Below are 12963 nucleotides of genomic sequence, written 5' to 3'. Positions count from 1 at the left end.
GAAATGCTTTGTAAGTGGTAAGAAGAAGGATACAGTTGCAGCATTTTTTCAAACTGAAATGTTTCTATCCGCTGTATACAGTTCCGAGTGCGTCTTTCTTTTGACTTACACGGGTCAAGCTACTCCGACCGCAGAAACGCAAACAGAAAAGAAGGAAACCTCAAATCATCGATTGCAGACAGCGTCCCTTTTGTTTAGAAAACACTCGGGGAAAGCCGTAAACATCGTCAGATGGGTCATTTCTCAGAAAGTTAACCCCTTACCGTTTCTTCCGTTGAAGCCAAGTCAAATTGGATCACGACACGAAAAAAATAAACATTGTATTTTACGGGTTTTTCTAATGGTAGGTCTAGGCCAGGGGTGTCAAACTCATTTGAACTCGGGGGCCACACCACAGAACACACATTCTGTCGGGGGCCGGACTACTAGATTAAAGAGAAAGAAAAAGAGAGATAAAGAAATAAGAGAAAGAGGGAGGGAAGATGAGAGAGGGCAGGACAAAGAAATAAAAAGAGAGGGAGAGAGTGTTAGAAACAGAAGATAAAAAGTCATGAGAGAAAGGGAGAGGAAGAAAGAAATCTGAAGATAAATAGAAAGACAGAAGGAGAGAAAAGAAAGCGTGAAGGGTATGGAGAGAAAGAGAAAAGAGAAAATGAAGTTAGAGCAAAAGAGGTTAAAAGACACAGAGAGAGAGAGAGAGAGAGAGAGAAAGAGGGAGAGACAAAGATCAACAAAGAATGAGAAAAAGAGAAACACATAAAGTGAAAGAGACAGAGTGGGAGAAAAGGGGTGGAGAAGAAAGAGAGAGAGAGAAAGAAATACAAGTACAGTGTCTTTGTTCGAGGCACCTGGCTTTGGCAACATAAAGTTTCAACCTGCAGCTTGTTTTTATCTTGCGCTTCTCTGAGTGTTGTCTTGTGGGCCAGATTCAATCCCTTAGCGGGCCTGATCTGAAAGTTGTGCAACTGTGTATTTTACTTTGGACAATTTTTAGACATTGTGAAAGAGTCGTAAATGTTTGAATTCTCTGTCCAAAAGTCAATTCATGATCGTGCAATCTTGGGCATAATAATGGTGCAGAAAAATTGATCGTGAGTGGAGTGGCGCACGTTTATTTTGGGGTCTAATCTGAATAGACAGCAAATATCTGGGCGTTGTTCTGTTCAGAATTTCATTTGCTAAACAATGTGTCAATCCTTATTTGAATTAATAACTACTGGCTGAAGATACTCAGAGCTAAAGGAAGTATACTGCGGTCTGTGGAAATAAAAAGCCTTCTATTGGCTGAGAGTGGTGTCAAAAGGCTGTATTAAAAATAAAATGTACGAGTCTATTTGTAAATGGAAATTATGAGGAGAAACGAGAAGATTACAAAAAGAAATGTCCAATGATGCAGAAATGCTTTCAGGTGGATTTTTTTTTGAATATCTGTTGGCATTATGGTGTGTATTTTACACGGTTGGATTCACTGGATGGTCATGGATGGAAAGACTTTACATTTGCAGAATATCAATTCATCTTAACGGCTGCCAATTACGCCATCATTTCTTCCACCATTTCAAATACTTAAGGTTTGCCTAAGTTTACAGAAGCGTAGGGCGTCAAATAACGAATGGTTCAGTGTGAACTAACTCACATGACATGGAGATGTCAGAATAGCTGCTCCTTTTGTCAGTCAGGGACGAGAGAGGCTTGGAAGCTGAGAGAGACGCGGGTACAGAGTGCCTCTGAAAGAGAAAAGAGAAGCTTAATTCATTGATCTTCGTATGTATTTTAGAGATGACAAAAGCAAAAGAAAAATGAGTAGAGATATTCTCTGACTGGCAACAGAACCTCTCCTTCCATTCCTGGTACAGAAACGTCACCCCTGCATTCAGTCTGCTGACCCTAATCACATAAGACAACTCTTTTGTTCTCACTGGTTGGTTCACTATTTAGTTGACTAGATAACTGGAGCCGACTAACAAAGTTTTCCATTGTAAATAAAAAATCTCCGCCTGTGTTTTTGCAAAATAGGCCAATGTTTGAGGATTCCCGGTCATAAAATGATTAGTGTGGGACATATACCAATAAGCGTACGTGGCAGAAAACTAACCATTGGCTACTACTGTAAATTCCGATCTATAGAGCGCACCTGTTTATAAGCCGCACCCACCACATTTTAAGAGGAAAACCGATTTTGTACACACACAAGCCGCACCTGTATATAAGCCGCACGCGGCCCCATTTAAACATGTAATACAAACACAAAATTACCCAAACCCGACTAAGTCTCGCGATTGAAACTAAATGTCCTTCATTAAAGTCCACAGTCCCAAAAAATCACAGCCGGCAAAATGAACGGAAAATGATATCGGTATTTAAGGTTTGATGCGGACCTGCAGAGTCTGGGTCCCGTTGAAAGTCATCCAAAGAAAAAAGTGTATATTTCCAAAGGTAAGGGTGGGAAAAATATATCAGATGAACACATTTACTCACGCAACTCCTTTTTCTTTAACCAACTTTTTACCCCCTCTTCTTTCCTCGTCTGTCCCTCACCTTTAGCGATCCCCACTTAAACTCGGCACCCCGCGTTTGTTCCGCCCCTCATTTTTCATTCATCCGTGCAAAACATATCAGAATAAGTGTCTAAAATAAATACAAATAAATACATTACAAAAATATACAGTTGCAAATACGTATTATACACGGGTTAAACATATTTACAAAGAAAGACGGTAGACCGAGAAAGTTTTCAAAGCTTTAATAATAATAATATAGCTTTGACGGGGCAGTTAATGGTAGCAACACTCGAGCGCCGTTAGAACCGTTAGAAAAGTTAGGGAAAAAAGTAGCGGCTTATAGTCCGGTATTTACGGTAAATTGTGTTTTCTTTTTGTTGATTGCATCAAATGTCTGCCTGCAATAACAAGTGGGCCCACAAGGGAGGGGCAGATGGGGAACCTCCTCCTTCCCTTCTCTCTTCACCCTCTTGGGTGGATGCAAGTCACGTCGCCTATACGAGGTGGATCAACCTACTCCCAAACCTCTTTTTTGCTGCCGGACAAGGGACGCCTGAGCGATGGCTCCCAACCATGGGTCGCCATCCCCCCTGGGGTGCGAGGCCCTCGGGTCCAGATATCTAGATCATTCGTGGGCCCCCAAATGCTTCCTGTCGCTGGCCAAGACGTGACACACAAACCCAAACTCATTCATCAAGGTAACTTGTGCACGAAATGGACAACATGATGTCCGGTGTTTGGGTAGCTGTGAAGTTTAGTACACAATGGGTTAAGTAAATCTCTCAAATTATGCATGACAACATAGACTCCATTGTTTCTAAGAAATTACATTTCCACGTCTATTCAACTCTCTTTATGGACACGATTCCTTTTTCTTTTAATAAGTGCGAGATTTTCTTGTATCGATGTCGTCTGATCTTTCTTTTGGTGTGATTTCTCTTGCCATGTCAATAAATCAGTTTTTTTTAAATCAAACCATGTTTCATTATTTGTTTGTGTGTCATTGGAAAGCAATTTTCTCTACAAATGTGAATAAAAGAAAGACAATCTTAAAGTAGTCATTATTGAAAAACGGAGAGAATAAAGGGCTCTTCATTGCTATTGTTAAATCCTACAGTGAAAACATCAACTCCATTTTGGGTGGAGCAGTTTGGGGCTTTAACCAGTTTCCAGAAAGCAAATCACATACAAGAACTTTTCATCCCGTGTACCTGTATGGGTGAGACAGCAGCAGCCGGAGGAGTCTTCATCGGGCTAGGACTGAGAGGAGTCCGTGGGAGCGGGGTGGCGGGCGCTGTTGGAGTCACAGTCGTCGTACTGGAAGGTGGCGGGGCTTTAAATGACCAGAACAAAATTAGTTTCCGCATGTCTGCTGAAATTGAACTGAAATTACATGTCATACACATATACATCATTTCAAGCAGCTCCGTGTTATTTCGCTCTTTTTGTGATTTGTTGTTTTAATTGTCTGCTACCATCTCCAGGTTTTTTTGTCCTGTTTGACACCTACACTTTGGATGACTTTCTATCCTATGGTTATGGGTTTTAACGCACAAAAATGCGTTTATTCGAGAAATCAACTCCTTGCCCTGAAGAATTCTCGTGCCAGCGTGGTGAGGGGGCCCTATCGTGGCTCCTGAGCTGGAGCTAAGGTCAAGGCTAAGCAGCTAGCGGTGCTATAAGCCTTCGGTACCGTCTGTAATCATGGTAAATGTGAACTCTCTACCAAATAAGAACGACAAACTGGGTGTGCTGATGAAAAACATCAAAGCGTACAGGGACTGCCGTTTGCTGTGTTTTACGGAAACGTGGCTCACATCTAGCATCCCGGACGCTAACATGGAGCTACCCGGCTTCAGCGCTGTTACACAGAGACACGAAAGCCTGCGGGAAGCAGAGAGGAGGCGGACTCGCGATCTACGTGAACACGAGGCGGTGTCACCCTCGGCACAAAGATTTCCATCTGCTGCAGGGACGTGGAACTTTTGGCCTAGCGTGTGACGTCATCCACTCCGCTGTTGCTAAACTACAACACAGCACCCGAGGCCATCCTGTTCATCTGTTAACAACAAAAGGATACTGCTGGATGTGTGAATTTCCCTACGGAAATGAATAAAGTATCGATCTATCTAAATAACATCAGTATGATGCATGAGAAATAGATCAAAAGCGCTGGGAAAATGTCTAATCCCAAAAAAATAAAGGCTGCTGTTGTTTTGAAAATAAGATAAAAAGCTTGGATTAATTTCATCCAACTTTCTATGTGATTTTGTATGAGATGGCCACATTTTTAAAGGTTGTTTGGAAAATAACGATCCTTTTTAGGCAGTGTTATTCAAAGCATCGAGGTTTTTCCTAAGAAAACATGCCTGGTGGTCAGGGGCTTGTAAAAGGGCAGGACAGACCGGAATAATAATTTGACCCCTGCAAATTCTGGTCAACAGGAAGTGGGGGTTGAAGGTCGCCATGTGCTTAAAAAATATCTCATATGTCGGGGACGTGTAAAATGTGATGTAAAGGGTGGTGTTTTCTATCAAAAGAACTCTGCTAGGTTGTCAGCCTTTCCTACTAATCATAATATTCGTAATTTAATTCATTTGGTCCCCTTAGGGAAATTCACTTTCACTGACCAAAGAGGTACAGTCAGTGCTGTCGCAGCAGAGTGTGTGACAAATGACCGTTTTACAGCACCCAATATTCCCAGGTGGTCTCCCACATGAGTACTATCTAGGCCCGACCCTGCTTAGCTTTCCCGAGATGATGCCTCCTCAGGTCGGAAATGGGTCCTCTCAGCACGGTGGGGGCTTGGGGGGCAACAAAAACCTAAGACGTTTTAATGTTTAGGAATAAATGGGGAAAACTGAGCCATATTTTATAATCCCTATTCAAGTTATTTTAGCTTTTAAAGAGAAAACCCTGATTTTTGGTTTGTATTTTTCTAATGACCCAATTTTAGGAGCTGGATTAAAAGAAGACAACTTGATTTTGGGAGTGTTTTAGGAGTTCTTTTCTGTACCGACTTACTTCGATACTTAAAGAAAATGAATCAACCCTTGAATCTGACCCTTATTTGGGGTTAGTTGATATATTTATAAAGATTAGAACACTATTCTTTCGGAGGGGATTATAAACCTGAACCCTTTTTCAGGTTGTTTAACACAAATGAACTAACACATTTTTGGGAATTGTTAGTAAAATATGACCGAAATGATTTTGTTCCTCTTCATTTTTACAAAAAGTGACTCAATTTTTCCCATTTTTTCTTTTTACAAAAAGATCAAATTGTTGATGTTTTTAAAAACTTGTGTTAATCCATAAACGCCCGCCCCGAGACTGGGAGGTTGTGGGTTAAGCCTCGGCCGAGTCATACCTAAGACTTACAACATTGGTACTCGTTGCCTCCCTGCTTGGTGTTCAGCATTAGGGGTTGGAATTGGGGGGTTTGCTCACCTAATGACTCCCAACACCTCAGTTGGGTTGAGCGAGGGGGCTGGGAATCCCCTCCTCTGAATCAATCTCCCAAAAAGAGTCAGAAATGACTCTAGCCACCTCACACTAGGGGGGTATGACATGCATTTCAGGTGGATTGGCCGGTTCAAATTGTCCCTAGGTGTGATTGAGTGAGCGAGTTGTCTGTCCCTGTGTGCCCTGCAATTGGCTGGCAACCAGTTCAGGGTGTCCCCTGCCCACTGCCCGATGATTGCTGGGATGGGCTCCAGCACCCCCGCGACCCTACTGAGGATAAACGGTGCAGCTAATGAGATGAGATATATATATATATATATATATATATATATATAATCCATAAATGTTAAAAAGGGGTTCATTGAAAAGCACTCCAGAAAATTGAGCGATTAAGTTTGTTGTTTTGTTTGTTACTTACTTTGCGAGGCATTGTCAAAGCTCTTGATGAGAGTTTTGACAGTCGGCGAAGGCTCAGAAGAGGTGGAAGATCGACGACTCAGACCCATCCCCTGTCTGAGCGCGGCCAAATCCCTCTCCACTGCGTTCATGTAGTTATACACTCGGCCCCTTTCCTCCTCTTGCCTGGGGAAATAAATACAGGATACCAACAGCATACTAAGACCATGGGCAAAAAAAACCGTAGAGTCAAAAATAATATAGAATTTAATATTGGCATGTAGAGGACTGAAAAACCCGCTAACATCTTTGAAAGACCCACAATTTTTTTATGAGTTGCTTTTTTGCTAAAGTGCACACAAGAGCACGCACACCAGGGCCCGCGAACAGACATTGCACTCATTCACAGGAAGTGACCAGACTCTCCAGCTGTAATAAAGATTTAAACCCCCAAAGTGTATATTTGTACAAAAGATGAATGATTTGTATATGCGTGTCATGTTTCGGGCCAAAATTTTTAATTCATTGCGTGTCGAAATGAAACTCTTATAATCAACCCATTGGAGAACTTTATTTTGAAAAGAAAAAACAGGAACTGCAACTGCTCACAGGACACGCCTCAGGTGACTGATAATCAGTGGCATTTAAAAGGCCAGGTACGAACGCCTCTCTTCCTGTTCCTGGACACGGGGACCCATAGGGGAAGCCTGGTCGGCAAAGAAGGACAAAACCCAGAGCGGGCCCTTCGGCGAGGAAGCCTTCTGCACGACAATGACAATGGCCCGGGGATCGGTCCCTCCCGGTCAAGTCCGCAAGATAAGTCTCCAAAAAAAGAGAAGAAAGTTTCCGCTTTTTCCAAGGACCATGCTGCTTTCTCTGCCCTCGCGTGTTGCTTTATCTTACCCAAAGGATAACCCAACAAACCGTCTTGGTGCTGGGCATGAATATTTCATTTTGACACGCTATAAAATAATTCCTGATCATTTAAATGAGTTGATTATCTCAAAATCTGGTTTATTGACTGGGACTGTCATCCCTGCTACAGAATTTTCAACCGCCTTCCCCTCATTAACATTGCGAGTTTTTATGTCAACAAAGTTCTTTCTTTTGATTCAATATTCCTTGCCGTGTCAATAAATCGTAGTTTGTTAGACTCATTTATTTGTGAGTCTATTAGTTTTCTTTTGGACTGATCCATTTTTATCCAAATCAGCAATTTAAAGCAAAAAAAATATGATAGCTTCCATCTTGAGACTAGAAACAAAAGAGGCCAATTTGGGGATTAATTCCTGCGAGATATCCTGAGCACCACTTGCTGGCCGAATCAGTAACCACCAGTTAGATTCTGAACCCCAAAAACGTAATTTGAAGCCATTTTCGCTACAGCATATAGATAGTTTAAAATGGATCACCATGCAGATGTTAAATCCAAGATTTACATGGTTAGAGCAAGAAAGTATCAACGAATGTGGCAGGAAAAGGTAATGGAAGATGTCCAAAATGATGCGCGTGGCTTACTTGCGGCTCTTGACTTCATCCAGCTCCTTGCTCAGCTTATCGTTCTTCTCCAAGGCCTCCTGATGTCGCCGTCGCAGATCCGTGATCTCCTCCTGCGCTTCGGATTTGATATCGTTTGCGATGACAACTGCCGTCTGCAGGTCGGCTTGAAATTGACGCCACTCCAACGATTCTTCCTGCGAAGCGAGGGACGTTTGAATGCTAAATAATATGTCATCGAAAACGAGAATTAAATATATCTCTTAAGCGTTAAAGTAACTCTTTTAGAATGAGTTAAACCTTGAAATCCATGCCTTAAAATCACTTCATTTGTTGCGCCTTAACCCAGAAAAAACTGAAATGTTGATTATTGGTCCCGCTCACTATCGTGAGTTGTTTTCAAACACTGCCCTGAACCTAGACAGATGGAATATCACCCATCGTGACTCGGTCAAAAATCTAGGTGTTATATTTGATCCTAATCTGTCGTTTCAGTCACACGTGAAAAATCTGACTAGAATCGGTTTCTACCACCTCCGTGATAGTGCGAAGATTCGTTCGATGCTGTCCCAATCAGATGCAGAGGTTTTAATTCATGCGTTTATGACTTCTCGGCTTGATTATTGTCATGTATTGCTTTCTGGTCTCTAGATGTCTGGCATCAAAGGTTTGCAGCTGGTTCAGAATGCGGGAGCTAGACTTTTGACTAAGACAAAAAAGTTTGAGCATATTACTCCTGTATTGGTTAACTTGCACTGGCTCCCAGTCCACTTACGATGTGACTTTAAGGTTCTCTTATTAACGTATAAATGTTTGCATGGGCTTGCACCCTCTTATCGCTCCGATTTGATTTCCCCCTATGTTCCTGCACGGAGTCTGCGCTCGGAAAATGCCGGTCTACTCGTGACTCCGAGAGCCAAGAAGTCTGCGGGCTCGAGAGCGTTCTCCATCCGGGCCCCGGTGCTATGGAACGCCCTGCCTCCGGAGATAAGATCTGCAACCTCAATGGAAGTTTTTAAATCAAGGCTTAAGACACACTTCTATTCCAAAGCTTATGATTGATGCCTACCTCATATTCTGTATTGTCCTGTCTTTTTCCGCCTGCCTGCCTGGTGGTGATACCAAGGAGAAGGACGATTTGAGATGAGTCAGCGGACCAGCGTTTGACCTGAAGCATGTCGGGCTCTACCTCCTGAGCTAATGCCGCCCCAAGCTTAAGATGTTGGGTATTCTAAGATTCTGTTGGTTTATACATGATTATAATGATGATGAACTTGCCCCCCTCATATCTTTCAGATTTCGTTTCCCCCTACGTTCCTGATCGGAGCCTTCATTTAGAAAATGCCGGTCTACTAATGATTCCAGGAGCCAAGAAGAAATCCGCTGGTCCGAGAGCTGTGGAATGCTCTACCCTCTGAGATTTGATCTGCAACCTCTGGAACTGTTGAAATCTCGGCTTAAAACACAATTCTTTTCTATAGCTTATGAATGGCCTATATTTCATGTTGCTCGCCTGGTGTTGATGAGAAAAAAATGAAATACAATTTGACATCTTTATCTTTGAACCCCTGTGCCAAAATGATGTTATTTTGAAGAATTAGACAGAAATGGCTCTTTCAACAATCATCCCCTACAAAAATTGTCACAATGACACAAAAAAACTGCAGTTTTTCTCATTATATAAAATGGTTTCCATATGAGAACAAACTTCCTTCTTGAACACTATTTCAAGTGGGATAGGTCACCATGTAAATAACCCTTTTTTACTATTTCCTAATAGCATGCCAAGTCAAGAGGGACCAACTCACCCGGAGTCTGCGATTAAGGATCTTGATCTCCCGTTCCATGTCGCGTTTCTCGTCCTGTAGCTTTTTTACGGAGTCTAGAAAACAAAATAGTTGCGTTTAGAATAAAATAGAATTTACCTTTATTGTCATTCTTTGTAACAATGCACACAGAACGAAATGTCGATACACCTGACCCGTACAGTTAAACTGTAGCGAGCCGATGCAGTTGTAGCCAAATATACCGGTCTTGATGTAAAAATCATTCCTGCTATATGCAGTATGCTAATGCTGTCATGGTCCAACACACAAAGACTTCCGACATCAAGACTAAGTAACAGCTTTTAATCCCTTAGCGTTCCTGTCAAATTGGCGTCAAATCCCGATCCAAGATGTACCCATGGCTCTTCTTGAACCAGTGAGAGAACCTGGACACTTTTGGTCTATTTTCAAAGGGTACACTCGCAACGGTTTGTCCCTACTGCGAGTGCTACTGACATTGAGTCATCCGAGTTGGATCACACGGATAAAGGTTTTTATTCTCGCCTGAATTTTTATTTGCAATCACGTGCCTGCACGAGAGTAGCATGGGCATCTGAGCTGGAAAATGGGTTAGAAAATAGCTTAAAACCTCACCTGATGCCTTGTCCAATTTAATCACAAATTTGAAAAACTAGACATACCTCTATAAAAACTCAAATTTTACTTTAGCCATTTGTTTTAGATATTTTGAAAGAGTTGTAAATGTTGACTTCTTTTTCCATAAGTCAATCGATGATTGTGCACACTTGCGCGTGATAATACACACTTTTCAGCTCTGATTTCAATACACGTTAAAAAATTGCACTCACTTATGCTGGCTAACCAATGTGCAATCATCATTTTAAACAGTTACTACTGGCTAAAAATGTTTGAAGCTTAAAAAAGGCGGTCTCAGTTTTATCAATACAGGCTCCTTATAGGCTAATACAGGCTGTGGACCGTGGGACAAAAAGCCTGCTATTGGCTGAGCAAGGTGTCAATCAAAAGGTCAGAGGCTTGCGGCCATATTGGAAATATTTTTCAGAACACGTCCGCAGGCCCCCTTTTAGGGGTCACCACATCGGAGACCCCTGCAGTATAAGTAACATGCAAGAGTACATCTATGCTTCAGTTCAACAGCTTTAACGATATCTCTCTGAGCCCGTCCCTCGTGATCCCTTTTCCGCTCTTTGATTTAAATGAAATATTAGCAATTACGTAGAAAGAGTAATGGGATCATCTCATAACTATGTTTCATGAGGAATACCTGGAATATGACAATATTATAACTTGTTTTATTTGTGAGCATTTTGAAGAATAAAAACCCACGGGGTCATTTTTGACCCCACTCATGCATCCAATGGTTATATTGATTTAGGGAAGAACATTCAGATGGAAACGGATATATTAATTCCTATCATAACATGAGGTGGTCAATCAAGCGTTTTCTGTTTGTGATTGAGAGCATAAAAAGCACGCTCAAGTGTGAGTCATTAGCTGTTAGCATAACATGACTTTGCCACTCTGGTTCTAAAACAGGAGCGCCCATACTTTTATTTTGTGAACTTTGTTAGGGTTTCGATTCCCCGTTTTGTTTTAGTCATGCTGGTTGTATTGACATTTTTATTGTAAAAAAAACAAAAAGGGGAACGTTTTTATGTACCTTTACATGGATTGCTGATAAGACTAATTGTATTGCCTGCCATGTTACCTTTTGGTTAAAGGGAAAGATTATTCATATTATTTGTGATGAAATTTCAATTTACAGTGAGCGTTTCAAAGAGATATTTTAAGTTTTATTCTAATCAATAACAAATATTCATTGTTTCTTTTTGCATAATTCAAAATATCTTACAACCATTTTTACAGGAAATGAATATGGGCTCCAAATATCGGTTATCGGCCTCCTCTGAATACTAATCATCGGTATCGGCCCCGGAAACCCATATCAGTCGGTCCTTAATTTGCAGTTCGCCAAGGAATTCCTTGACAATTTCAAGCTAGCTCACATGGAACAGAAAGGGACCACCCTCGTCTCGTAGCCACGAGCTAGCTTCTCTGAACAAACACGACGCCGCGTCCCGTTGAGAGTTCTGTCGACGGCCCTCCACCACATGTTTGGCCCAGACACATTGTAGAATACTCTTTACAGAACGCTGGTAAATTACCTCCAGATTTTCTGTATTCATTTGTGTGGACAGAAAATCTAATCCACTCCACGCTTTATCTGGAAGATCTATGCTCTGACCAAGGTGAGTACACCTTTGTTATGAGCAAATTCAAGCACTTTTTAAAGACTTTCAAAGCCAAGTCACAGTACCAGGGATAAATGTTCGAGAAACGAGAAACACAAACAATGCCGCTTACTCTCGAGGCCTGTGATGATGAGGTTGTCGTGGAGCTTGAGAGCTCGGTGCTGCTCCACTTCGTCTTCCAGCTCAAAGATGGTCTCCTTCATGTCGACGATCTCCGCATCTTTCTCCTGGAGCTCTACGCGTTGTTTTTCCAAGACGTGCTCTTGCTCGGCCACCTGCTGCTGCGCCTGCTGTTGAAAGTCTCGATATTCCCGGTCCAGCTGCTCACACAGAGGAACGGCAGTCGCTCGTTGAAATCAGAACAGGGTTCCCGAGGGTTCCAATTCAAGACTTTTAAAGATCTTTTCAAGACCGCATCCGATGAAATTTGAGACCAATCTTGCACCTACTCTGGGGGGGCGAGGGGCCAGTCGTGACAGACCCCACCTGGCTTCGATGGCGGGGGACTTTAAAGCCTCACCCTGCGCCAAAGAAGCGGGGTGACATGATGTTCATCCAGCAAAGAGCGAAGGTACTCAAGACCTTTTCAATGCCTTCATTTGGAGTTATCAAATTGATGACTTTTTTGATTTTTAAGACCTTGGGGGAACCCTGCAGAATAACCTATTTTAGATTTATCAAGGAGAATTCAGCTCCAAAATGTTTTGTAGGATCACATTGGTGTTACAAGAAAAAAACCTAAAGTGAAACCTTACCCTCCCATAAGTCTAGAAGTCTAACATGGTTAACGTTCCCGTAAAATTGGCCTAAAACCCCAATCCAAGATGTACCCAAATTATATTAAATGCTGTTCTTGAACCATAATGACTGCAAGTGCTACTAACACCGAGTCATTAGAGAAGTAGAGCATTTTTATCTTGCCTGATTTTTTTTTCTTAATCAAATGTGTGAAGCATGGGCATATTAGCTGGCAAACAGCCAAGCAATAGCATTAAGCCCTACTTGGTCCTAGGTCAACTAAACATTGTACTTTACATTCTTCTA

The 12963-nt window shown here is 41.9% G+C and overlaps 1 protein-coding gene across 1 annotated transcript in view; it reads right to left on the bottom strand.

Annotated features, from left to right (window-relative positions):
• LOC148366525 (cytospin-A-like) overlaps window positions 1-12963 on the bottom strand; it is a 45536-nt gene that overhangs the window by 12223 nt on the left and 20350 nt on the right. The window contains exons 5-10 of the mRNA XM_088336988.1: window positions 12032-12239; window positions 9668-9741; window positions 7881-8056; window positions 6385-6548; window positions 3713-3834; window positions 1637-1727 (exon numbers count right to left, since the gene is read on the bottom strand). Of these exons, the coding sequence (XP_088193114.1) occupies window positions 1637-1727; window positions 3713-3834; window positions 6385-6548; window positions 7881-8056; window positions 9668-9741; window positions 12032-12239 (835 nt within the window). The remainder of the gene's footprint in view (window positions 1-1636; window positions 1728-3712; window positions 3835-6384; window positions 6549-7880; window positions 8057-9667; window positions 9742-12031; window positions 12240-12963) is intronic.

Source organism: Urocampus carinirostris, chromosome 5 (genome assembly GCF_059441175.1).
Source record: "Urocampus carinirostris isolate Australia breed hairy pipefish chromosome 5, RoL_Ucar_1.0, whole genome shotgun sequence".
NCBI lineage: Eukaryota > Metazoa > Chordata > Actinopteri > Syngnathiformes > Syngnathidae > Urocampus > Urocampus carinirostris.
Note: the sequence above shows the minus strand (reverse complement) of the source record. Positions and strands in the feature narration are given on the sequence as shown.